This window comes from Athene cunicularia (genome assembly GCF_003259725.1).
Source record: "Athene cunicularia isolate RWA chromosome 1 unlocalized genomic scaffold, athCun1 chr1_part2, whole genome shotgun sequence".
Lineage (NCBI taxonomy): Eukaryota > Metazoa > Chordata > Aves > Strigiformes > Strigidae > Athene > Athene cunicularia.
The window spans coordinates 6,876,866-6,904,506 of NW_020799092.1; the positions used below are offsets into that span (position 1 = coordinate 6,876,866).

Here is a 27,641-nt window from a genome sequence, read left to right on the forward strand (position 1 = left end):
AAGCAACTCTGATTTCAGTACGTGGCCATGAGTGCTACCGTAATACCAACAGATGTGAGCGTAAGCATCCTGGGGACTGAAATTAGCTACTCTATCTTGAGCCCTCCAGTCTCAGGCACTAGGTTACTTTGATAAATATGTTCACAAGACTTCCTGCAACTTTTCAGTATGCACTTTTCCCTGGTTGGCCTGACAGCAACTGCCTGTTCTTCTCCCACATTTTCTACAGTATTACTGAATATTTATTAACTGAAAGCTTATTGACAAGCTCTTGTGCACCCTTTCTCACCGATGCTGAAGCAATAGCACAGTGAGGCACACACGCTTTCTATAACCCTTCATGGCTTCTGTAGGGGGTCTTTTCACTTTCCTACACACATATAGCTCTGTATGTTACTTTCTTGGTAGGAATGCGCTAATTGTCACACATCTTTCTTTTTAAAATAGATTAATGTCATAATTATCCTCATTTTATTCCTTCCTGCTACAGGCAATTGCTGAATGCTTTAGCATTTTTGGAAAAAAAAAAAAGAAAAATAAAAAAAGAAAAAAATCCCCACAACTTGTCTAGGGAAAGAATTCTCACCACTCCTAAGTCTAGGCCATAATATCACTTCAGCGCTATAGAAATCTTTTTTTACTTGAGTTTCACACTCAGGCTTTAAGTAAGTGGTCTTCATTTCTGCTATTGCAAAGCTCAGCCTTGTCCACTCATATTACAATTTAGATATATCTTCAGCTTAGCTACTCTCATGTTCACCTAGATAATTTTTCCCCACTGGTTTAGGGAAACTAACCTCACTGGTTAGGTACCAGCCCAGACACAAAAAAAGAAGCAAGCAGAAATTTTATGTCCCTCTATCTCAGCGTGGGGTGGCGAGAGGGCCTACATGTTCAGTGATACCTCAGGGCCAGGTGGGCAGCATGTGCCACGCCAGCAAAGGAATCAGATAGCGGGGCTTTGGCAGTGGTGTTCCTTGTTTTAGGGTTGTATTTGTTAAAAGGGCAAAGGAGCAAAATGTTTGCCTTGGCTCAAGTTGCAGTTAAGGTGTCAGGCACACCAAATAAAAACTACACCATAATTTGACAGCCACACTGCCCAGCACAGTTGTGTTTGTTCCTCTGGCCTTTCAGGAAGACAGGTGCTTCATCACATGTAGATGACAGTAATGGATAAAAGAATTTAAGGGGTTAAAGGATGCTGACATTTATTGGCCTAAGCCTCACATTATACGGTTCTGCTCAGGATCATTTTGACTTCCACTGGACAGGTGCTATATAGGTGCTATAAGCTGTATCAGGAAGCTGCCAAAATAGACCTCTGGTTTGCTGATGGTGCTACCCTGCTCCCAGGAAGAGAACAGAGGACAACCTGGCAAGCAAGAGAAGCGTGGGCAGGTTCACAGGACCTCCACCAGCGACCTCCTGCTTTCCCAAATATTGCCTTTTCCCTTTAGGAAATCTGGAACCATAGAATGGCATCTGTCAAGCCGTAGGCACTTGAGAGTAAGCACCCATCTGAATAATTTACTGTCAAAAACAGGTACAAATTCATTTCATCCCACTTTGTGCCATATGCTGCTGTCAAAACTTCATGAACTGTTTAGGCAGCATGTTGGGACATTTTGACTAACTAAAGAGCAGAGCTATTTTTTTCATAGCTTTTGTCATTGGCGTTTATAATTGGGTATTTCCCTGAATTTGCTTCACTCTCTGAACAGATAAGCCTGAAGAAAGTGAACGAAACTTGGGAAGGTGGGCACAGGCCAAAGCTCTGGATTCAGCCATCCCCTTTTCTGAGGTGTCCTGACTCTGAGCTGGAAACTACACTGTACTACATTGTTCAAGAACCAACTTTTTCTTCTGTTTTAATGCTGATAGAGATGGGGTGATATTTTTTCCTGTGATTTGATGAAAACCTTGAATTTTGGAGCAGACTGGTAAGCTGAATCTAAACCTCATTTTCTGCTCCTTAAGCCCAGCTGTTTTGTTCTCCTGACAAGAAAATTAACTAGCACATCCCTTGCTATAATAAGTGGGAAACAGACCACAGGATAGGTAAAGAACACATTTGCTGTTTTATTGGTGCCTTGCAGGGCAGTAATACTGAAAAAAGGGAATGCAAAAGAAACAAAACCCCAAAAACTAAAACCAAAACCCCAGGATGGTGGCAACCCACATTGTATTTTTTTTTAAAGAGTACATCAACTCCTGTTTTTTTTTATTTATTGTGGCATGAATGATAACATAAAACCAAAACATGAAAATATACAACTTATATTACACTATGTGTTATGAACAAAATATAAATCTATAACTCTATGTTATATTTACATAATTATTTCTTTTATTAAATTTCAAGTGAGATGGTAGGTTGCACATACTTTGTTTTAAGCTCCAGGCATTTGATTGTCTCTATTTCTTTTCTATTTTCATTTCACTTGTAAAATTCAAAACGTTAGAAGGAGTAAGAGCTTTAGAGCCAATGGAGCTATATAAATACTGTTTCAGCAAACCAGTGACAAAAACACTGGAGAGTAGAGAAATCAGTCAGTAGAAAAAACAAACTTGACATGTTCTTCAATCTGGGAAACTGACAAGTTAAGATAAAGTTGAAAAAATGTAAATATAAACCAAGCTAAACAGCCAGCCCATGCCCTGTGAATTGAGGATACACTTGAATCCACATCTAGTGAATTACACACAGTTCTTTGAAAAATTGAAGGTATGATTCTATTGAGAAGTGGGCAGACAAAAATACTTCCTATCTGATACATCATGCCCTTAAACGTACAAGATATCATATAGCTGCCATTCATTCTAGCAGATGAATTCTTGCTATGTAAGGTCTACGTTTCCATGGAGTATAATTATTTTTGATATTACAAACGTGATGTCAGAGGCTTCTTCGGGGACAGTAACAGCTCATCTCTTTGGATTAAAAAGAAAAAGCTCTGAAAATGTGCTGTAAAAAGGTTAAAGACAATTTACTTTCTAAAAAATGATTTAATTAAAGAGAGAGTCTACTGCAGTAACCAAATCTGTGAAATAATGTCTTCGAAGAAAGAATTTCTTCCATATGCATTTGTAATAAGAGGATTTGGTTACAAAACTAATTAAATGCTAGAATAATAGCTAGTGTTCTTTTCTGGGGGCCTGATTAATATAGCGGAACAGTTAAATAAAGATGTTAAATGCACTTAAAAATCCTATTTTACTAATATAAGGCATGAATAAATTGAAAAAGGATATACTCTGTGTTATTTAATTGAGCTTAGAAGCAAGTGCCTCAGTTTTTTTTCTTCTTTTCCCATTTTTCCCACTGCTGGTATTGTTCTTTTGTAAGCTCGCCAGACGCACGGCATAAGCAGATACCCCAATTTAGAAGGAGTTAGACTGTATGCTCCCCCAGCAGCACTGCAAGACCATCCTCACTCATCAGGTTCCCAGGAAAGAGGGGAAGGAAGTCCGCCTCAGCATTAGGGCCTCATTGCGCTTTTAGGTTAATACGATCCTAATCTCTTCTAACCTGGTTTTTCTACATGCTCCAGGGCACAGAACACAGGAAAAAAATGAAACAAGACAAGAATATCTTTTTATAAATGTATGTTTTGCTTTGTTTTGTATTTTCTAAGAAATTAAAGCAGGATAAACAGGGCCACATTTTCAAATCTGGTCTCCTACTGCTGAAGGGCATATGGGTGCTCATCCTTGGACCCAACAAAACATTAGCACAGGTGTTAAGTATTTTGCTGGCTTGGGACCCCAGAGACTTTTTTTGGGGGGGGGCCTTTTTTATTTTTAACATTGCTGCATTGGTTTCAACATCCAAATGCAGGACATGGATAGTTTGCTAAAGCTACCCATTCAAAAAGCCTGACCAAACCACAGGCTCTTGTGTAGTCTCTCAGATGGAAATGTGTACACTAACAAAATTAGTGTTCATCTGAGCCCTAGTCCAGGCCAAGGCAGTGAGCAAAGCAGAGCTCGGCCACAGAAGGGCTCTGTTGTGCCATCCACTGCCAAGAGCAGAGCTAATTCTGCAGCCCCGGCACACCTCCAGTGCAGGAAAAATCCTGCCCATGGAGACGGGGCTGAAATTCAGTCCCGCTGAAGTCAAAGGGCCTTTTTTCCATTGACATCCCCAAGACCAGCTTTCCAGCCCACGTGTCTAAGACTTGCTCCAATCATGCCTGCCGCAGCGGCACCTACCTGGAGCTAAAACAAAGTATTCTGGTAGCCCAAAGCGACACAATTCAACCAGAGAGTCTCTATAACGTGGTGGAAATCAACCATCCAGCAAATGTGAGGTGAACCCACAAGAGTCAGAAGTAATTTGTTCACAAAGACAGGGAACAAATTTAAAAGTTTAAAAAAAGAAGGAGCAAATATTCATTTTCACATTGTACATAATGATATAAAAACAATTGTCTATTTTTTTTTCCTTCTTATCCAAACAGAGTGCTTCAAAAAAAATTGGCTCTAGATGACTGGTGTAATTAAATAACTAAAATGAGTGATGAGAGAGCAGAAGTTAATTAAGATTGAAAACAACACTCCCATTAATTCACTCCATCATAATAAACATCAGAAGTTGACATGGCTGGGGCCAAAATTAAAATAAAAGAAAGAGGAATGGTGTGAGCAGAAGAAGAAGCGATTTGTTTTCATATGTATATATATATATTTATATATATATAAAAAGGCAAGGTGGGGAGGGGTATCCTAACAGCCTAACAGCTTCATTTGCTGCACTGCCAAATTAGAACAGAATAAAATAAAGTTAAAATGGGGGGAGGGGGGGATAAAATAAATTATATATAATTTACTAATCTGGGAACAGCTGACCATTATTATTATTATTATTATTATTATTATTATTAGAATTAGAATTACCATTACAACACTAGCAAGAAGAGGCAGTTCAACTGAAAAAAACCCAACACAGTCATAAAACACAAACAAAAAGAACCCTCTCTGACATGGAGGATATGATCAGCTACTCCAAGCATAACTTCAGAGCAAATCTTCTGAGAGAGAGAAAATAGAAAAGAATTTTTCGAGGCAGAGGTGGAAATTTAAAAAGGGAAAATGGGAGAAAAATAAAACAGATGTTGCAGGGTAAAACTATCACATGTCCAAACTGCTCGTCGGAGTATCGTCCTAAGTCTTCAATGGCATTTGATTGTTTGCTTTGCATAAGGTCTGCAGACGTCAAGTTACACTTCAAGTGGAATTGCAAGAGGCAAAGAAAGACCCTCCTTCTCAATCTCTCCTCCTACCTGCCCCTTTTCATTCTGCACCTGGACTTAAATGGCTGATTGTACTAAGGGCTAAATTTGCCTCATTAGGGTAAACTTGGTTGGTTGGTATAGATCTAAATGCTTCTGTCTTGCTACATGAACCTGGGTCCTCTCCTACAGAGTGAGGAGATGAAATGAGACTCTTTGATTCACTTGTATTTACATTCTTTTTTTCTGAAATAAAAGAGTAACATTCAGTTACATTATTGGAAATACAAAAGGCTAACTCCTGCTTGGGATTACAAGGATGTGTAAATATACCTTCCTCACCTACTTGCTGTTGCCCAATGAAGGCAAAACTGCCCAAGTGACACATCTAAGGGCTCTAGAACAATGCTGAAAATATTTTAGCCCAGGAGAACAATTTTTCACTTGTGAAATGCAGCAGCTAGGGAAACTCAGCACCACAAAGGTTCAGGGTCTTACATTACCACTCTGAATATGGAAATCTCTTCATAGCTATGAGTCTTCCTTCCTACATAAACATCCCACTGATAAAAAATGGATTTCTGCAAGCACAAAGTAGAAAAAAATGTCAGTTGAAAAAAAATTTCCTGTGGAATCAGAGATCAGTACTCAACCACCCTGAAGGTATGAGTTAATTAAAACTGGACATCATGGTAACCTAATTACACTCAGCGAGGTGTTGTCCTGTCCTGTGCAGAACAAACTGCATTTTGGACAAGCCTTTTTTATGTTGTATATGCTGCCACTTGAAGTGTAAATGAAGAGCAAAGGTTCCTTACAGACCAAGTCATTTGGAGGGTGCAGGACTTCATTCTGGAACATGCTTTTTTGCTCACAATAGTCCAATATTATTCTTATTAGTACCATAAACACGCACACATGAAAATCCAAGACCATAAAATACTTTTTCTCTAAATTTCTTATGTTTCTCTCTCTCTCTCTTTTCACCTGAGAATGGCACCTACAGTTTCCTTTAAAAAGCAAAACCAAACCCAAAAATATATGTCTAATCTCACCAGCTGCTGGTATATCAGGTTCTTCAAGGGATTGTCTAAGATACAACACTGTCCTAACTTAAGACAGAGCAGGAAGCAAAAGAAATGCAAAAGAAAAACAAAACAAGAAGAGATCAACCAAAAAAAAAGCAAATTGGACTAGTTCAGCGCTTTAGTACAAATTTGGCACTTGCTCAAAGACTCAGTATGGTGTGCAACTGATGAAGAGAAGTCCTCTCTTGAAAAGAAATAATTGCTTGTTGGGGTTAACAGAAACAGACTCCCCACTTCCTTCCTTGCCAGCCACGCGCACAGGCACGCACACACACACACACACACACACACTTCTGACCCAGATTTGCCAGGGAGGAGGAGGAGGAGGAGGAGGAGACAGAAAGGGTAAAAGGAATTTTATCTTTTTTCTTTCCTGTCAGGTGCATTACCAAAAACAAAAAAAAAATTATTTCTCTTTAAACTGTAGCACAAAACAACAAAACACATTCACAAGCCACTTGTTGGCACTGTGTACCTGAGTGAGAATTTCTAGAACATTGTAGAACAAACAGCCATAAAGTTTATTTGAAAAAAAAATAATAATAATAAAAGGTCGACGGGTAAGACTTCAGTGCTTGGGTATAGCAGCTGAATTACTGGCATTATTTTACCCATAGCTTATATCATTCTGTTGTTGTCGTCGTTGTCTTTGTTTCCTTTCTTCTGAGCCTTTTTTCTTCTGATGCAGGCTGATGTCTATTAGTCAGCTGATGTCCCAACTAGTTAAGACTAACAGTTAAAGTAACAGTCAGTGTATGAGAAAGTTAATGTGCTTGGCCACTGGCAAGGATAAACCAGATGGGGCTTTATTTATTTTTTCTTTTCTCCTTGAAGTCCTTGAGGTCACAAGATATTCGGACCCTGATCAGTTGGCTTGCCCCGCAATGTGATTTTCACTGTCACTCCCATAGTCTGCATCGGGGTCATCCTCTTCCTCATCATATTCATCATAGATTTCTCCATTGACGTCATCGGTCTGCATCTCTTCCTTGATATGAGGCTCCTCGCCTTTGATGCCATAAGTGCTCTGGATGACAGGCATCCCGGGCTCCGGGCTGCTGGACACGCTTGAGTGCTCAGAGGGCAGATGTGGGGAAGGCATTCCTGCCATGGCAATGGCTCCTGGGTAAACTACACCTGCGGTGGCAATGGGAATCTGTGCTTGTTGCCTGCCATGGAGAAAAAGTAAAAGGACGTTTGAATACTAGAAGCATTAAAGGGAGAGTAAGTACAACAGCACTTTGCAAGCTCATAGCGTATGCTCTTGGGCATGCAGAGGAAGCTCCTGGATGGCTCATGCAGGACAACTCTTATATCAATATTCCAGACTCACCAACTGATGTTCTTGAAATGAACATCAAGCCTTATATCAATATATCAATATATGAATGAATGAACATCAAGCCTTATATCAATATATCAACAACCCTTACATCAATATTCCAGACTCACCAACTGATGCTCCTGAAATGAACATCAAGCCCAAACCAAAACCCTATCTCTGTAAACACCTCTAGCTTTATCTGAACTACACAGCTTCAGCTTGCCCGCTCGTGATGCAAACTTCTTTACTAGCTAAAGTGGGTGTCCCATGAGCTGCCAGCCAAAACTAAACATCCTTTCAATTGTGGTCAAATTTTCAATTTGAAAATCTTCCTTTTAAGTAACCCAAGCTGCTAGCAGGAGTAGACATAAAAGTAACACATTGCTAACAGGAGAGATGTGACAAGGGCTAGGCAGCATACACAGGAATGAGGAGGTACTGTAGAAATCTACCAGTGGATGAGGAAAAAGCAGGGCAGGTCTCTCCAAAGAGGCAATACTTATTCCACATTCAGTCACAGACCTGGTCATTATTAAGAAGAGGAACAGTGGGCTTTCTGGGGACAACATGGGTTTACAGGATGATCACTAAGGGCCTTCCACTGGAAGGTGACAGTTTCCACAGCGAGCAGCACTTGTGAAAAGCATAATCTTTGAAAGAAGGTGGATAAAATTGCAAAAAGGCAGACTTAAAACAGAAGCATGCATTAATTAAATAAAAAGCAAGCATCATGAGCATTTGAGAAAATCCTCTACAGGATGCCTTTATATGGCCTCTAAGCCTTGGAAACCTGTCCGCAGTCATGAAAGAATTATTCCAGGCCATAGAAATTCCCTTTGCATCAAGAACACTAGCTGTGTTATACCAGTGTTTGTTTCCCTGAGAAGCTTCAGGGTCCCAACAAGCCTAGAGGTTTAAAATTCATGCTCCTTTTGTTTGCTTGCTGCATGAAGTAATTCTATTGCAGTAATACTCTTCAGTACATGCTGCACATTGTAATGTCATCAGCAGTGTGTCCATCTGCACTGAAAAGCCTTGCCACAGGAGACAGGGCAGAGCCTCTTGAGATGAATATTCTTAATTAAGAATGAAACCCTCCCCTGTTCCCCTGGCCGTACAGTAAGCCTTGCACAGTACAGTGATCCTGAAAGACTTTCCTCTGCCAAACAGCTTTACGTTTGTTTGGAATTGCTTGCTGCATTTTCAGATGCTTCCTGCCTCCCATTCGAGCAAGGCCTCCCTCCACACAGTTCTTATTTCTGTGTTCCTGAAACAAGTAGAAGTTGTCTCAGCTGAAGATATAGCTCTTAAACTAGGGAGCATATCTGATTTGCATTTTATTCTTTATTCAGTAGGAAGGCTTTTGTTTTCTGGAGTCAGCATTTCTGTAACAAGATTCAGCACACTTAAATTGCTTTTAATATTTAACAATAGGAACACTTTGCACTTAAATGGTGCTTTTCATAGTGCTTTTCAAATATTAAATAATTTAAGAATAGTATTTTTCCTCTTCTATAGGATGTTCACTCCAGAGGATCTCAAAGCAGTCCTCAGCTAGTAATGTATTAGGGCTCTCAGCATTCCAGTGAGATGAGCTTCCCACACTACCATTAAAGAGGAGGACAGTGAGACAGGGAGGCACTAAGTCCAAGAGTTGCAAAAAATGCCCAATCCTTCACATTGTGATGCCTTCAGACAGGCTTTCAGCATGTTGCAGCAACTGGCACAGCCAGAGCTCTTGTAAACCCAATCCATTCTTTTGGTGCCCAGGCAGGAGTGGGAGTGGCATTCAGAAGTTTAGCCCGAAATGACCTGTACTGGGTGATGCAGCAGATGGGGAACTAAAACCAGGAATGCAACTGTACTGCTGTGACTGCCAGCATCAAACACTGACCCCACTGCAGTCATCAGCTTCTTTGCAGTAAATTCTATAAAGATTTCACCATAGATTCTATGCTCTAACGCCCCAGTGCAAATTATCTCCAGAAATGTCTTGATTTCAATGTCAGCCTTGTTTGGAAAGCTAAATATGCAGAATGTTACAAGGTTAATTTTTTTTCCCATGATGAAGCATGCATGTTAACCAGATAAGCAGTGTTCTGGGGGCTCTGTTGCCACCTATTCTTTTTCCAGAAGGCCCCCCTCCTCTTTTTTTTAATCTCTTGATGCCAAATGTTGGCTGACTTCCCTGTGTTTGTTTCAGTGCTTACCATTGGGATCACTGGACCTGCCAGCGCCACAGGGTTAAGCAGCTCAAATTTCTCTGCTGAGCGGCTTATTATAACAAGGCACACTGTAGCCGTTTAAAACACAGTCTGATGACACTTAACAGTTGCTGGACAGATATGCCCTTCTTTATTGCTACTTCTAGCCATTAACTAGAGAGACGTGCAACTCAGTATTAAAATGATTCCAAATTCAGAACACAAATTCCATTATTTCCGAGGGTCATTCTTGTTGCTGGTTTTGATTTTTTTTTTAAGACCACTGTGTAGCTTTTCATTTTCTGGAGTGAATATAGAAATACTGCAGAATATTTGATTATTTCCAATTCTTTTGATCTGCTGTAACCAAAACCAAGGTGTCTTTGCAGAAGGAAAATACATGCTAGTTTTCTAGGCAGATTTTAATCTAACTATATCAAGCTGATCTATTAGTTATCAGAACCAGTCTTCTTGAAATTTATGCTCAACACAAAGCATTTAGCTTACTGTACTGTAAGACACTCCCTAGTATGACAAATACCATCACAATGAACAACACAGACAACTTCATGCCTGATATGAATTAACTGAGCCAAGTCCATATTCCAGCTCAAGTTCAGTATGTTCAGCAGTTCTTTTGGAGACCACTTGACATAGATCATACTGAATGCAAACTTGCATTTTGGGCTTTTGGATCAAGAAGCACTACCACAGATTCATTCAGTTATAATCTCTGAGGCCTCATAATAAAGTAATACTTGTAAGGCTTTATTAGAAGACTTACGTTTCACTGGAAAATCTTAAGCTTTTTTCCTTTTTTCTTTTGCATGATCAGAGTGGAAATGAGACAGTTGGCCAAAGCTCTAAGATGAGTACACAGCAGAGCCAACAAAATAAATCCCTAACTAACTTCCTCCTGGAACACATTGTTTTAAAGTATAAACTTCGTATTCTGTTAGCAATATATAATGTTCTTGCCAATAAAATATAACATTTACCACACTGAATTAAGAATTCTCCCTGAAAATTTTCTCTTCTAAAAAGAATGGTAGTTTTTAAAGGTCCCATACCCAACATTAAAATACTGCCTCATCTCCTGGCGTCTATTGCGCATGATAGCCTTGTATTCGCCAATGCGTAATTTTTTGCCATCTACAAGGCAGGTACGCTTCGGCCTTGGCTTGTATTTGTAGTCTGGGTATTTCTCCAGGTGCTGTTTGCTGAGTCGGGCCTGCTCCTCATAGTATGGCTGCTTCTCCAGGTTTGTCATAGCTTTCCAGCGAGATCCTGTCACAAACAAACAAAGAAAGAATGAGAAATGAGATTCTACTCATCCACAAATACTGAAAGGCAGAGAAACAAGTAGGTCACCCAGAACAAATACCTACGGTCATATTGCTTTGGGCTGGGAATCTGTCAGAGCTTCTAGACAGGGGTCAGGTCTTGTTTGTATTTGACTGGTAAACCTCTTGGGTATGGCCAAGAGGCAGAGAGAGATGATACTGGAAGTTTTGACTCAGTATTTTACTGAAACTTATCTACATTATAATGTCTTTCATGTGGGAAGCAAAACCATCATCCTGATAACGAGCAATCCCTGACACTTTGTTTCAGAAAACAAGGCAGTGTATTTTAATGGAATGGCCAAACACCCCTTAGATACGAAGAGTTTGGTCGGCTACATCCCCTCCACTTTCCTTTGGCCATGGGCCTGTTTTTACCTCCTGTTCTAGCGGAGGTACCACTACCATGTGCTATGATCTAGTTGCTGTGCTCCACCATGGTTGGATCAAGGCATAAACTCTGGATATCAACATGTCTACAGCTTAGTCTTTAATCATAAACGCCCCACCTTTCTAGCTTCCAGGTTTGTGAGAAGCAGAATATGAACTGATCATAAATGCTATGCTGCTGGGTACAGGAGCCTGCAAACACCCTGAAGCAATGCCTCTAAAAGCTACAAACTATCCTGTATGTCTCAGTGGGGTTTTAACTCTAAGACCAAGTCCTGCTGAACACTGCCAGCTCCAACTTTAAGAATTTAGAACGTGTCATGAAGGGAAGAGCACTGGGATACTGGCATACCCCTCCGTGGAGCCGCACTACGGCTTCATTTCTGGCAGCCTTGTTTCTGACGCTCTGCCTGTGTTAGTGTGGATATTTGAGCTAGGGAAATAATGAAGACTTTACTATTGTTTTCAGATACTTCTTGAAATTTATAAACTAATATTTCTTAAAAGACATAATATGGAAGCAGAAAGTAAAATTTCTTGAATCAGTCACCCTGTTTTATTTTTCCATGAGCTACAGAAGTGCTTCAGGGTAAGATACATTTCAAATAACAGGAATGGTCCAAGCTGTGAAATGTGTGGCCTAGAAGGAAAACTTTATTGTTAAATAGTCCATTTTCCCATTGGAAGAAAGTTTGAATAGTTTCTCAATTTAATGGGTTCATAATGTCATATGTCATACTTGACTTCCTCTTATTCTTTATTTTTTTATGGTTACTCATACTGTACTTAGCTCATGCTATTACTTGGGCTGGTCTTACCTCACTGCGCCCCTAAGACTTGCAATACAGAGTGAAGTTATCCCTTCCCCGGAAAGAAAACAGTTTGGTTCCCTCTAGAAAGGCCCCCTCTGATTATTGACACCATTTTCCACATTGCTCTTTGAATCTTTATTCCAAGCTGCAATAAAGGGATAACAGGCTGGTACAGCCTGACCTACACCTACAGACAATCGATTTGTAAATAATGATGCCTTTGTTCTGAAGAGGGGCAATGGACATCCCTTTCTTAGCAAACATTACTTTAGGGTCAAAAAAATGGCATTTTTCATTATGTTTACAGCACGTAACATGCAGAGATCCTCCAGCGAGTTCTGGAATGGGAAACAGTTTAATAACATTGTTATTAGCTTAGGCACATGACCATGTTAGTGTGACTAGATGGTTTCTAAGGACTTGGACTAAAACTCCTGCACAGCACTTTGTATGTCATACTGAGGTAGTGTCTATGCACAGGGCTCTGTGTCAGGACTGTCTTACACAGGGCAGCAAACCTCTGTGGCTAGAAGCCTGGTGGGCAGCTTTATCTCCTGCAGAGAAATTATTCCAAGCTTTTTCTGGCAAAGAAAGTGGCTAGAAAAAGTGACACCAAATTTCCATTCGTAGTACCTCCTAAATTTTGGGCTAAATGACACAGTGATAAACATGCGGAGACTGTCAAAACACTTAACACCCACTAATGCTGCTTAAGATGGAAATGTAGATAGGGACTGTGTTGAATGATGTTAGGAGTTCAGGGTAAAGCATATGAGCTCTACTGGAAGATGCCCAGATGTAGGTCTACCTTCAAATTCTACCTCACAGACACTGGTACACTGGCATTTTAGCATATGAAGCAAATAAAAAAGTTGGTCTAAATCTAGAGTCTTCTAATGACAAACCTGCTGTAGCCCCAGTGGCTTAGAAAAACAGCCCCAGCCCCATTTCCTGCTGATGAATCAGTTTTTATTTATGAATAATAAAGTCAAAAACCTCAGCCTTTAAACAAATCTTGACATTTCCTTTAGACACTGTGAGGGGACTTGCAATGTTGGATTTCAGATACATTTTGAGACAGATGGACAGACAGAAAGGTAGAAATTCAAATCAGTTGTTGCAAAATTGTCATGAAAATGTTCCATCCCAGAATAATTCCTCTTTCACTGTGCTAGCTCACTTGCTCCAATACTACAGTCAGATCCGGGCAGGCAGATTCCTACTCCCTCACATGAAAAGATCTGTAAATAGTGGGTGAAGTTAGGCAAACACATAAGTCTTTGCAGGATCAGGGCCATAAAACCTGAAATTTTGATCCATAATATTTGTACATACAGTTGCACATACAATATTTATACATAAATGTCATTTGTTATGTCTTTGCTTACTAAACCGTAAACTCAATACAACAAAAATCCTGGCAGTCTCACCTCTCTTTCTAGCAAATTTTTTAATAGCTGCCTTCTGCAGTGATACCTCCTCTTATTATGACTTTACTGTTTTTACAAAATGTACTAAATATAATTTACTAGTATGTTTTGAAGTATCGTAAATAATTAAACAACCAATGCTGTCAAAATAAATTTTGAAAAAGGGCACATTTTCTGATGATAAACCCTTGTTTTTACATTTTATATTTTTCAATTATTTTCTTAGTAAAATCCATCCAGCTCTGTGATTGGCCTTAATCTGAAATTTCAGAAGTTTGAAGAATATGTAACTCTGATCTTTGAATCTGCACGCACAGACAAGCTAAGCTATGAATGATTACTGTCAATCAACATACTAAAACTGGTTAAAAATACCTTGTGCTTGAACAAAATATATTTGTAATGGCTTTATCTGCCATTGCTTTATGTGTTTATAAACACACTCAGGCAGGCACGGGTACCTATGCACAGTGCCAAGCCCAAGCCCAAACAAGGCATTATTGAAGTATCTTGAAAAATCTTTCTTTTTAAGGGAAGATTTACACTCTTGGGTGAGCTTTCTGCTCACCATCTGTGTTAGAAAGCTCCGAGTGGGTCAAGTATGCAAGGCTTTTCTCCTTGACTATGACAACAATAACCCGTTCCCCTCCCTGGATGCATACATAATGACAAGCAGGATTCTTGCACGGTTCTCCCTAATCTGGTGGCTGAAGTATTTAGAAAATAGATGAGAAAACTAGAAGACTTTTCAGCCCCAAATATGGCTCCTGCCCCCAAAGTGAGCTAGAACAGTTGGAGCTGTGCCCACACAGTCACTGCGAACATGGTTGTGGGGCTTGTTTTTTATGTCCAGGACAGAGAAGAGATGCCTCCATGTGTGCCCTGGCACTTGTGCTCGGGCACACATGCACAAGTACTAGGTGGGGTTAGGAGCTCTTCTTACCACTGGTTTTAATCCAAGTTTCTCCAACAAGATTTTTCAGCTGTTCGTAATATTGCCTAACTTTTAGTCCATTAGATTGACATTTTTGAATCTGATTATCTGAATCAGGCTGATTTTACATTTAAATGATATCCTCACATACACAAACACATATAATGTATAGGTATGTGTATAGGTTTGTATTCACACACTTGCACATCCACAAAAGAATTTCTGAAGGTAGTATCTAACTTCATCTTTTCCTCATCTCTTTATGTAGATTTCTCAGTAAATTTAATTAAAGTATTTACAAAAATATCTAAACAATGCATTATTAAATTGTTAGGGTCCAAGAGACCCATTTTAACACTTTTTTAACAATGTACTAAAAAAAATTATTATCTGCAAGTTTAAGTTGCAAGGAACAGATGGATGACAAACGTATGCACAGATGAATTTAGTGACAAATCCATGTATCTAATTTTTATGCTCAAAACATAATACCACAGTGTCAAACATAATCCCTAAAGAATTCTAGTGCTGGGAAGGGCACCTCATCTTATTCTATTATAAAAATGACCCTTGATTGGTGACAACTCCATCTAAGCTACTCCCCGTGACAACGAGCTCTCTGACTTCAATGTGTAGCAGTGCTGCTAAAAAATGGTAAGGAAAAATTGTGGCTTTCTAATAAAGAGACCCTGATACCTGGCTGAACTGTAAGCTTCTAGTTGCTCACCCTATGCCAGTTAACAGAGAACTCCCTGCTGTCTTCAAAAGGCTGGCCTTTTGCAATTGAGAGAAGACCTTTGTAATGTTTCTGTCAAGAAAGAAGACGTCAGGACATCCCTCTCCATTGCACAGGTGGAATAAAAAAATTAAATAAGATGCTGGAAAGAAATAGAAACATCATCTCTTACTGCTTCAGACCTTGCTTTTCCCTGTATCTGGCAGCAAAACAGAAAGAGTTTGGAGTCAGCTATACTGTCTGTCACCTCAACAGGATCTGTAATGAATTTGCACATTTTACTCCAACTACTGTATATCTAATCAGAAAAAGATGTCCCCATATCTCCCTGATCTAGCGCCAAATAGTAAAAGGTGATTCCTTATGTTAACAATTTCAGCAGAATGGCTTATTAAAACCAGATTTTAGAGTATTATAAAATGCTTAGAAGCCCTTTAAAATGTCAACCAGGATCCCCAGAGACTACGTAAAATGTCAGCCCAGCTCAAGCGCCTGTTTTAAGCAGAATGAATTAGCAGCGTGCTGTCAGAGGTTGTTATCCAAAACAATCAGTTAAGAGGGAAAACATCAAGCTCTCTTTGTACTTTCTATATGAAAAGGGCCATTCAGAATGATCTCGTAGATTTCTGAAGCTGATTATTTCAAAACAGGTTTAATCAGGTCTACTCTCAACTTAGAAACAGACCAAAACTATTACTGCCCTGTCCTCAGTCTAATCACATCATATACCTCTGACCAGTATAATCCCTTTTAACCAGTATAAGGTTATTTTACCATCAACATAACCAATTTAGCCTTCTAATCCTGTTTCCATAACTAATCTAGTAATATCATACCACCTTTTTAATCATCGGTTAATATTGTCACATCTGCCATTGACAGCCAATACATTCTGCCTCTCTAACCAATTTAACTCATTTCCACTTGCCCCCTACTAACTTTTCATAATACTACTCTTATCAAGCTAAACTTCAAACCTCTGACCACAGAATCACAGAACTGTCTAGTTGGAGAAGACCTTGAAGATCACCTAGTCCATCCATTAACCTAATACTGACCATTCTCAACTACACCATATCCCTAAGCACAATGTCAGCACAACTCTTCAACACCTCCAGGGATGGGGACTCCACCACCTCCCTGGGCAGCCCATTCCAACAACCTCTTCTGGAAAGAAATGCTTCCTAATAGCCAGTCTAAACCTTCTCTGGCGCAACTTGAGGCCATTACCTACCGCTTATTACTTGGTTAAAGAGGCTCATCCCCAGCTCTCTGCACCCTCCTTTCAGGTAGCTGTAGAGGGCGATGAGGTCTCCCCTCAGCCTCCTCTTCTCCAGACTAAACACCCCCAGTTCCCTCAGCTGCTCCTCATACGACCTGTGCTCCAGACCCTGCACCAGCTCCGTTGCGTTCTCTGGACACGCTCGAGTCATTCAATGTCCTTTTTGTAGTGAGGGGCCCAAAACTGAACACAAGAATCGAGGTGCAGCCAAATCTAAACTCAGCATATTTACCAGCCCTGCAGACGGTTAATGCTGCCATTACAGTTGTGCTACATCTATCAGGTTGTTTGCAAAACCAATGAGACCTGCAGCTCAGGTAAACATTTTCCCTGCTTAAGCTTTTACCCATGGGCCTGAGGGACACTTAGGTCCTGTAACACAGTCTTTTATTGGTAAAAATGCAACATCTCCAATTTGGTCACAGATCTTTTTTTTTTTTCCCTGCAGAACAGTAATTCATTGGCCTCAGAGATCCTCATTATTCACCTTCTGTATCATTCTGTGTGTCACAGAGGAGTAAATTAGGATGGAATGTGGTCCTGGGAATTTGAGCAAGTAGTGAAAAGTTGGAAGACAATGGCATGAAATTCAGTAGATGATGTTCATGACAAATATTGCTTGAGATGTGAAGAGTGGAGGATATGGAAATCAGTTCTGATGATTCTTTTTTTGATTTCAGGATTCTTTTCAGAATATTTATAATAAAAGCAGCTTGTGATAGAGATCATGTACTAAATGGAAATTTAATATAACAGAAACATAATAAAAATCATTTAAAACTGACAGTGTATAAAATAAAAGGATGCATTTTAGGATTTTTTCCCTATGGCCATTGATTTGAACAGAAAGTGATATGGCACAAATCAAATACTGTGGTGTGCTACCCCACAGAATCTAGTTAGATGAAATATGTGGGCAAATAAATGATAGCAGTTATTTTGCGCTTGTTCAACAGCCTAATGAAATGAACTGTTTCTGTCTATTCAGTTCATGTTTTCACACCAAAACCACCACCACAATCTCAGTAATGACAAAGATGCAAGAACATTTCAGGTTATGGTTAATGTACACTACTTGGCAGAATAGTGGAAGTTCCTATCACTGTTGTCCTTGGTGCAATCATTAAGTAGCAAAAGACATGTTCTAGAGACAGTAATTCTGTTGTGTCAGGTGCTCAGCTCTAGTCAGTCAAAAGTTTTTTTGAGTTTTGCTACTGAAAGAACCCTACTTGATCATTCTTACCTAGTATCTTGCTGATATTGGAGTTGTGCATGTCAGGGAAGGCTTGAAGGATCTTCCTCCGTTCATCTTTAGCCCACACCATGAATGCATTCATTGGGCGCTTGATATGGGGCTCATTGCTACCACGCCCTCTGGATTCCCGATAAATTCTAGACTCTGAAACTCCTGCACTTCCTAAAAAGAAAGAGAAAAAACATTTCCAGCCTGTGTTTCATTATGCAGCTTCCTCTGCCATCAGTAACCTATGTCAGGCGCTGCACATTCAATGAGTCAGTGTTCACAACAGGTGAATGGTGTTTCTTCTTTTTACTTGAAGCAGTAGGAAACACAATATATTGTATATTGTCTAGTTTATAGTTGCTCTATTGATTCAGTATCGCAGAGTATAGACTTGATGAAGAATTTAAATTGTTTTTTTCAACACCATACATTAAACAGCTTTTCTAAAACACCTTTTACTACTTAGTAACATAAACCCAACACTTATCAATGTAGATTTTCTTTTTACTTTCTTCCTTTCTTGCTTACAAAATGCTGGTCATATCATGTTACCTATCTTCTAACTTTTTTTTGTGATGGGGAGTGATATATGGCTGTATCAGGTGTTTTTTCTTAAGCAATTCTCTAACTTGCAAAGGAGCATTTACACATCTGCCTGTTTTTGTGCTTACCTCTCCATAACAACATAAGCAATGGCAGATAAAGAAATGAACATTACATTTGCTTCATCAAACCAAGGAAGCTCCTACAGATGCAGAGCGTGCATCACTGATGGATGACGAGGTCTATAATTCATGGACTCACTGTGTGAGCTCATTTATCTCACATCTATTTGCTGCCTTTATTCCCTTTTGCCATCAGAAATCCATTCTTGGTCCAATCTTGAGAACTGCAGTGTACAGAAGAGAAGGCTAAAAATCACCTCCAGACTTAAAAACACCACACGAATCATTTTTTCCTGCCTTGTTTAATAGCCACTTATTGCTAACTGCTCTTACTCCTCACAGGCCTCCAAAGCACTTGGATTCTCCTCCAAATCCTGTTGACATGTACACACAAACCTTGGAAATAAGGATAAGCCATTTGTACTAACCATCAGAATCCCCACTCATGTTGAAATCCATCATTGTGTGGCTAAACTTCCCATCTTCACTCTGTTTTACTGCCAGTTGCTGAGTCAGGGTCTCCAGTGTTGTTTTGTCCTATATGGGCAAGGTGACAGGATTTAGATCAGGAAAATAATTAAACACTGTAACTGCAAAGTTCATAGGTAATTTAGAAGGTTGATAGGGAAGCTGGGTAACAATTCATTCACAGCAGTTTACCGAGCCAGGTATTTAAGAATACATAATCATATTTATTTTGGAAGGGCTATGGTTGCAGACTCTACCAAGTTTTTTTTTAAACACGCTTATTAGCTACTGATGAGCAAAATTCATAGTGTTGAAAAGCTTGGTTTAGTTAAGCATGATAAAATTGGCTGAACATCTGAAGAATACTTCAACTCTCAACTTTAATTCCCTGGGATTGCAAAGCTGGACTGGAAACTTAGATGATACATACTCTTTTGCAATGTATTTATTGTTTTACTCTATTTCCAGCCTGCAACCAAAATGCAAAGACATGGGTGACTTTGCCCTTTGTCTTTTTTAAAAGGCAGTATTTTAGGAAGCAGCCCATAGGGAAAAAAAAAACCCACCCTGTAATTCAAACTTAGTCAGGTCAGCCTGAATTAAGCATGATACTTGGGCAGCAGTTTGTGTTCTTGTCCAGACTGTTTTGCCCAACCCTACTAACACCCCATCCGTCATTCATCTAGTGAGAACTATCTGTGAACTCTGGATTGCAACAGGCTAGTGCATGCTGCCAATTAATCTGTCAGGCTGCAGTGGTGTCTAAAGACATTGCCAGAACAACATGCCAGGGCCATTAATTCCAATGTTCTCTTCAAAACACCTCACTTCCCCCGGAATTGTTTGACTTTACAAACACAAAGGTGTTCCATTTTCCAACTGTTTTTGTTTTCCCAACGTCTTTTACACATAAACATTCTATCTTTCTGACAATCATATGTTTAAAAATAAATCTTTCAGGAAAGCAATACTAACATCTCAAAATGTTAGGCACTGTGCCTTTTACAAAGCTAAGAAAATGGCATGATACAGCACGATAATAAAGTGGCTCCAGTCAAAAATATTCTTTTGAACTTCCCGAGAGAGAGATTGGTGTTTTGTTGCTCTATTCCACTCCTGATGACTGTAAAAGATCAACAAACTAAAAAAACTTTCAGATTTCACATGGCAGCCAGAGACTTTACAACTATTCTACATAGCCTAATAATGTCACTGGGTTGTATTATAGAAGAAAACAGAAAAAAGAACAATGTGAATACAGAAATGCTTCCTGTAATGTGTTTCCCTGCATCTGCAATTCAAAGAATGGTGCAAAATCATGTAAGTTATTTCACAAAGATTTTCTTGAAAGAGTTAGAAACAAGGCGAATCTGCTCAACTTCATACGCTCTCATAATTTAGGGAACATGAGGCTAACTTTCCTACTCCTCACATTCATTTCCACTGTGGATCCCTTTTGCACTCCTGGTGCTCTGTTCTATAACTAGACACACCACCACTGAAAGTGTGCAAGATGAATTATCCTCTTGTTTTTTGCAGGAAAAGCTCATGCAGTAGAGGTAGCCTATCACAAATGAAAGGGTTTCTGTAACACTGCCAGGCACAGCAGATCCAGAAAGCCTGGAGAAGCTATGAATACACACCTGAACTATTCAGGCATTTAGCTTTACCAAACTTAGATCTAATGGTTTTAACTTGGCTCTCATTGCCAAAGCAGGCTGTGAGCAGACAGAAAGTTAGGAATAAGTTGCCTTTGTATTTCATCAAATACATCTCAGACAGATAATGGAAGTCAATAGTTTTTCCTCAGGAAAAAAAATCTATTTACCATCAACTTCATAATGTTAGAGTTCAAAAATTTTTATTTCAGAAATCATTTAAAAATGCTGCCACCAACCTAAAATATAAAAGAATATCTCCTCTTGTTGGGTTTATTATGAGAGGGGAGTTATTCTGTTGCAGACTTTTCTTGAATCATGTATAAACCTCTTAGGGAAACAGAGCTGAGAGCACAAAGGGCACAGGCTTAACAGCTTTTTCTTTATGCAGTAAACGCAGCTGTTGAAGTCGGAGGCAGTTACATTCAGAACCATACTCTGCCGACATGATCTGATTGAGTCTTAAGGTCAGTGAATACTCCAGCAGTCTGTCTGCAAGGCACACACCAGCTACGGCTTGTTTATCAGAGTTTGACTTAACAAGCCTACAGATGCTCTGCCACTATCCATCTTGGACAAAGTTTTGCATTTTGAGGTACAGCCACATTAGATGAAGTGAGAGAGCACAGGAGTGATTGAAGAGGGGCTGCGAAGGGATGTCAGGTGAGTGTGGAGCTCCCGGGTTGCGCTGCTCAGCCCTGGTGCTTGGAGGTGACCCTCCGGACAGCCAAAACACTTGCATGGGGTGACCACCCTTTCAACACAGTGAAAATTTACTCCCTGCTACTTAAATGTAGAGAATAACAATGTAATTCAATCAGCAATGATAGCAGTTAAAAAGAACTGCACAACATTGTTCTTGAAACAGAGCATGTCAAAACAGCCACCCGTACTCTTCCATGTTAATGTTTAGAAATGTTTAAGTTTAAAAAGTACTCAGGCTAGAATTAGTTTAAGGCCTGCTCTTTCTTAAGCCTCTGCAACACCATTAGGAGAGCAGAAAGAGATCAGTGATGCCCTGGCAGGATGAAAAAACCTGACTATATGTAAGTAGTGTTCTGATTTCCTGTCCTACGCTCTTCCCATTAAACACACGGCAGATGATTTTCCCCAATCCTCACATACAAAAATACTTTTACAATTCCAAACTATTTGAAAGGGGCTAAGAAGCATTCCCATGTTGTTTTGCTTGAAAACACTCAGTTGATGACTTACTGCTTTTCGCTTGATGGAAGCATTTCTTTACCTTTCCTACAGAGTCTTTCAGTTTATGGAGAAAGTATTTATGGAAGTTCCAAAAAACCCCACCTCTTTTCTTCCCTGACCCCAAATAAACTGGCAACCTGCTGACATTGCTAGCCCAGCCTCCTCTCACAGAACCTATTTAAGAACTTCAGACAAGAGGCCTACAATGGTTTCAGTTTTATACAAAAGTAGGATCTATTTATCATCATTATCTTGGTTCAATAGCAAATTAAACATTCTTAAAACTGTGTTGGATTAGCTGTGTCAACAGTAGCAAGCTGTGGTACCGTACAGTGATAACAGGTAGAGTACATGCATATTGGGTTCAGCAGCACACTTCAATAAAGCAGTTGTGATACAGCATGAGAATTCAGGGGGTAGTAGCACATTCCTGCACACTATGGTTAGACTATACCTTAAACTTATTTTATTGTTTTATCAAACTCTACATCTGACTGTCTTGCTGAGCATAGAAAGAAATAGGAAAGAGACTTCAGCTGATGAAATTGTACATGCTATCAGGTTTTTAAAGCTACAAGAAAATCACTAGAGTGATAATCCCTTCATTTCAGATTTTCCCCCACACCCCAAAGGTATAAAATGTCCTATGAGCAATGCATGAGTGGCATCAACTGCAGCCTAGAACCAGTACTGCTGGGTAGAACAGGCAAGGTTGGTCTAAGTTCAAGGTTTGTGAGACCAAACAAGGTTTGTGAGATCTTCTAAAAATCAGACAGCACAAGGCAGTGAAAACCAATGGTAAGGAACATTTCTGCAAGAGCAGAAAAAGAAACATTGGGATCTCTTGCTACAGATTAAGTGATTCTTTTCCTTCTAAACATCTCAATTTTGGATCAGGCCCCAAAAGGCTGAAAGGCATCATATAAAAATCTTTTTCCTCTGTGAAAAACTTCATCAGAGGTTGGGAAAAACTATCCTAATGGTCATGTCTACTGGATGGTAGGAGAGACTCTCTGTAGGGGTTGTCTGGGTCATTTAAAACTGTAATGGGCAAACCAGAGAAGATAATACTGTAGCAAGTAATCAATTCCACAATAGCCCAATGGTTCAAAGTATAACCAGAGAGGTGTCATCAATAGCCACAATGTGATGAGCAGTTTCTAAAACTTAATCAAAGAAAGTAATCCGTTGGAGAAAACTGATTTGTATCAGAGCTAGTGATGTTAAATGTATATTTAAAAGAACAATGAAAAACACATACACACATGGAATGTATCATGTAGAAAAAAACATATAAAAATGACTAAGCACTGCAAGTCAGACTCAGTTTTGTGGTCAGCTGCAAAAGTTACTTGGCTCTCTGTCATGGATAGCTGTCATAGTTTAACAAAACATTGATCTAAAAATGACAAGAACTTGGTTGCACTCTCTTTCATAGAAGAAACATAAACCAAGAAGAGTCAAAACATATGTAGAACAGCCTGATAACATTTGCCAGAACTCCTCCCACTACTATACAAATGTGAAGCAAAACCTTGGAAGGTCTGAGAAATAAAGACATTCTGATATATTTTCCTACTCCCCTCTGACCTCACTGCTCCTGTCTTGTGCTGGACTGTGGTACCAACACTCAGGGTGCGCCTGAGACCATGCACACGCCTCCACTCCTGAAGGACTCCACAGTTCTTCCAGAATACCGTGAATGTTGGGCATATGGCAGCAGATCCCTCCTCCCCCTCTTTGAGACATCCTTTTGGCTGGGGTATTTGGCAAACACTGACAGTACTCTGAACTCCGTTAGAATTGTAGTTTGGCAAGAGTTATTTTTCCGATTGCATAATTCAAGGTTAGCAGTTTTATTGAAGCAGTTCACTTTTCTACTCCACTAACCCTAACCCCATTTCCCCTGATAGGAATGTTTTTCCTCTCAGTTTGATGCCTGCAGAGATACAGCTAGTGTAGAATACCAGAGAAGGACTGTTCAGACACATCTCTTCACATTCCTGCTTTTCTTATTCCAACTGAACTGAAAGGCCAGGTGAAAAAAAATGTGTTTGTAGACAAGCTGGAGAGAGCCGAACATGGTTACCTATGGACTGCAAGGAAAAACTTGCTCATCAGTTCTTTCACCGAAGAATCACAAATACACTGATGCCTGCTACCTCTGTTACCTTCAGTGTCAATATGTAAATTGTCCTTTTTAATGTCCCATTTCCCCCTCCCCTCCAAGTGCAGTTTGTCCAGCTATTTATCATCTTGCTCTGCAGGAAAAATTTCCACATCTAAACTCTAAAGGTGGTATTTTCAAATAGATTGGGTTTTGATAAGTTAAGTTTTTATCTTAGACTGCTGAGCAGGGCCTGTGACAGTATCTAATATGGTTTGCGGTGCTGAGGCAGAAGTCTTCTCTCAGCAAGCCTCAGTAAATATCAACCATTCCAACACATACAGTGGTCAATATGCACCAAATCTTAAAGTACTAGACAGATTAGCTGCTAGACTATGATCCTGCAATGGAAGTTCACTTCTGTTATGACAGAAAAACATCTTTAATTATCAGACACACTGGTGGTGCCAGGGGTTATCCATTCAACATTATGATATTTTCCTTAGCTCTCCAAAAAGGTGAAGAGTCTTATCCTACACCTGACATGAGTAAAGATGCTGTAAGAGTAATCTTTCTGTACAATTCCTCTGACTCTTGCAATATTAAACATCAGAATAGCTTGTGTAATAAAATCTTCATCCACAGTCTTTCAGGCTGTGGAAAACATGAGGTAGGTAGGCATTAGAGATGTCAGAGAGCTGGAAGAACTTATAGGAACGACTGGCAGTAGTGAGAGATGTGCACAGAACTTTGCATATGATGAATTATTTGCAGTCCAGGCTCTACTCCTGCATATTAATGCTATGGTACTTCAAAACAGGTACTGTGTGTGCTGTCTACGTCCCACTCCAAACCCTGTTACAGTCCAAATTCTGTTACACCTATAACTGCTCTAAGAGAATTTCCAGATCTTTTTGGAGGAATCTTCTATTTAGATTCAGGTTTTTCTGTGTAACAGATCACACTGTCTAAGTGTTTTGTAGTCATCAGTGAATTCAGCCACAAAATTTCACAAAGAAAGTCAATATATGTTTACCAGATGGGAAACCGAGTCACATATTATGCTTCTGTAAGGAGCAGGGAGTTGGACTCAATGATCCTTATAGGCCCCTTCCAACTCGAGATATTCTATGATTCTGTGATTATGTGACTTGCCAAAGGCTCCTCAGTAAGACTAGCAGTTTTCGGAACTGAAACTAGCACTCCTGAATCTTATCTAAAAATTACAACCTCAAGCTTATAATTTCTTCATGGGTGTGGAATTGTGACTCTTGACAATGGCACATGTTACAAGGTAAAGGAAAATAAAAAGAGCAGTTAGAGATCTCCCATGACAATGGACCCTGCTTAAGTAACACTTGCAAGGCTGTAAAACTCATAAAAATCACATGCATAGAATGATAAAACAGAGTGAGACTTTCAAATGTTGACTCAGTAATTGTTAAACCCCTTCTGGCTGCACAGTTTTATAGTCTTCTACTGTATTAATGGAAAGGGAAGAAACAACAAAGAAGGGTTTTAGCCTTCCAATTACATAAACTCTGTGGACCACCAAAGAAGATGAAAGATTATTTATAATGTCACAGCTATTTATCATTTGGGAGATTTTTTGTTGTTGTTGCTGCATCAGAATCAAGTATGAAGAAACAATACATTCACCACCCCCTCAGCTCTTTCAGTCTTGCTTATCTGAGATGTCTCTTTTTCATGGAATAATCCACCTACAGAACCTAAAAGCAGCATTAGAAGTAAGAAAATAGAAGAATATTCTTTATTTGTGGCTCTTCCTTTATTTTATGGTACTTCTTTCAGAATTACTACACTCAGTCTGAACTGGGGCTACATCACTTGGCAAAGGAACCATATCTTTCAGTTTACATTATATATTCAAATCCTGATTGGTTCAATACTGCTTAGAAGCCATTTCACCTGATTTGTAATCTACACGAAGTGCTATGTGGACTCAGTAGAGAAGTGCCTTATGAGGTGTTATAGGGAAAGAATCAGATGGATCAAGTAGACCCTGGCATTTAACTACTCTCCTCTCAGGAACAGACACCCAGTCACAGGGGTAATTTGCTGAAATTTTTATAGTAATTTTCTTTGCCATACATTGTGGACATAAATCTCTGGTTTCTAAAGGCTCTCAAGTCAGTACCTTTCAAAGCACTGAAGGCAACACAGAGTCCACTGAAATAAAAAGAGGAAAATCCTCAGTAAGTTGGCAAGGGTCAGGTCTCCAAGATTATTTTTAAAAAATTCTTTATTCAAGAAAGAATGACTTCCTCAGTAAAATATATTATTTGACTTTTAAACAAACTGATAGGAAGTAGCAATTCTAGAGGAAATGAGGACACTGAGGTTCTCCTTTTCTTTGGTTATGAACTCTGGGAGATAATACAAGTCAGGATTTTTAAATGAAAATTCAGGTGGGACTGGCTCAGCCCATTACATTAAAGAAGAAATAAAAAATGAAAGCAAAACCAAAGCAGAATGTTGAGACACTCCTTCATTCCTAGAAAAGTTTTTACAGTGCCGGCATAGGCATCAGCCTCAACCAGATCCAGCTGTAATATGCTGATTACAAATAGGTTAAGATTTACATGACCCAGTTTCTCATCTAGACTGCTTTCTGGGCTGACATGCTCTGCAACTTCGTATGAATTGTTCAGTTGCTGCACCTTAGTTTCCTCAACTAAACAGGATAGAGATCATGACATTTCCCACCATTGTGAAGAGTTTTGAAATATCTGGATGAAATCTGCCACATAAATAAAAATGAAGGATTTCACAGCAAGTCAGAAAGAGCTGCTACAGCTGATCAGTGAGGAAAGGAAGGGTTAATTGGGGAAGAGAGGTGGCACACCAAAAATGAAACAAGATGAAAATCACAACCCACGCAGGATATGCTGGGAAACAGGGTCTATGTGCACCTAGAAAAAGCAGGAACACAGTCTCTGCTTTCCTGGCAATTGTTTATTAACCAGTGGGTGACTCAACTGCACAGCAGCCATACAGATATACAGGCTATTCTTTGCCATTTTTTCCCTAGAAGGCATTCAAATTATGAAGATTGCTGTACCTTTGCTTACACTTCTTTCAGCCGTAATGAAGAAGTTGACATACTACCTAGGCTATCTCCTAAGAAAGAAACCACTACACTTTTCCAGTCATGAAATAGGGCTTAGCTTGTTTACTCCCAAGCATCAGCATCAATAAAATTAAAGGTGAAGTTCAGCACCCAAAACATACTAGAGGCTGTTTGTCACTCAGCTAAGTGAACACCTGCATGCTAGGACAGCAGAACAGGACAGGCTGATCCCCCAAGAGACTCTGTGGACACAACTCAGAGAAGAACCAGGTTTTGCCTCTATTACACCGAAGAGAGGTATTGCACTGATGCTGGTGCCCATGAGCGAGCTGAAAGCTGTAGCTACTGGAGACACGTGATTATGTAAAAACAATGAAGAGATCTAAGGAAGTAATTAGCCGTTGTGGCTGTAGGGCACAGCTTAGAACT

At 39.6% G+C, this 27,641-nt stretch overlaps 1 protein-coding gene across 1 annotated transcript in view; it reads right to left on the reverse strand.

Moving 5' to 3' along the window:
• Positions 1–3,293: 3,293 nt before the first annotated feature.
• Positions 3,294–27,641, reverse strand: part of SOX5 (SRY-box 5) — a 263,340-nt gene continuing 238,992 nt past the window's right edge. The window contains exons 14-17 of the mRNA XM_026868079.1: positions 19,111–19,219; positions 18,018–18,191; positions 10,918–11,134; positions 3,294–7,488 (exon numbers count right to left, since the gene is read on the reverse strand). Of these exons, the coding sequence (XP_026723880.1) occupies positions 7,185–7,488; positions 10,918–11,134; positions 18,018–18,191; positions 19,111–19,219 (804 nt within the window). The 3' untranslated portion in view covers positions 3,294–7,184. The remainder of the gene's footprint in view (positions 7,489–10,917; positions 11,135–18,017; positions 18,192–19,110; positions 19,220–27,641) is intronic.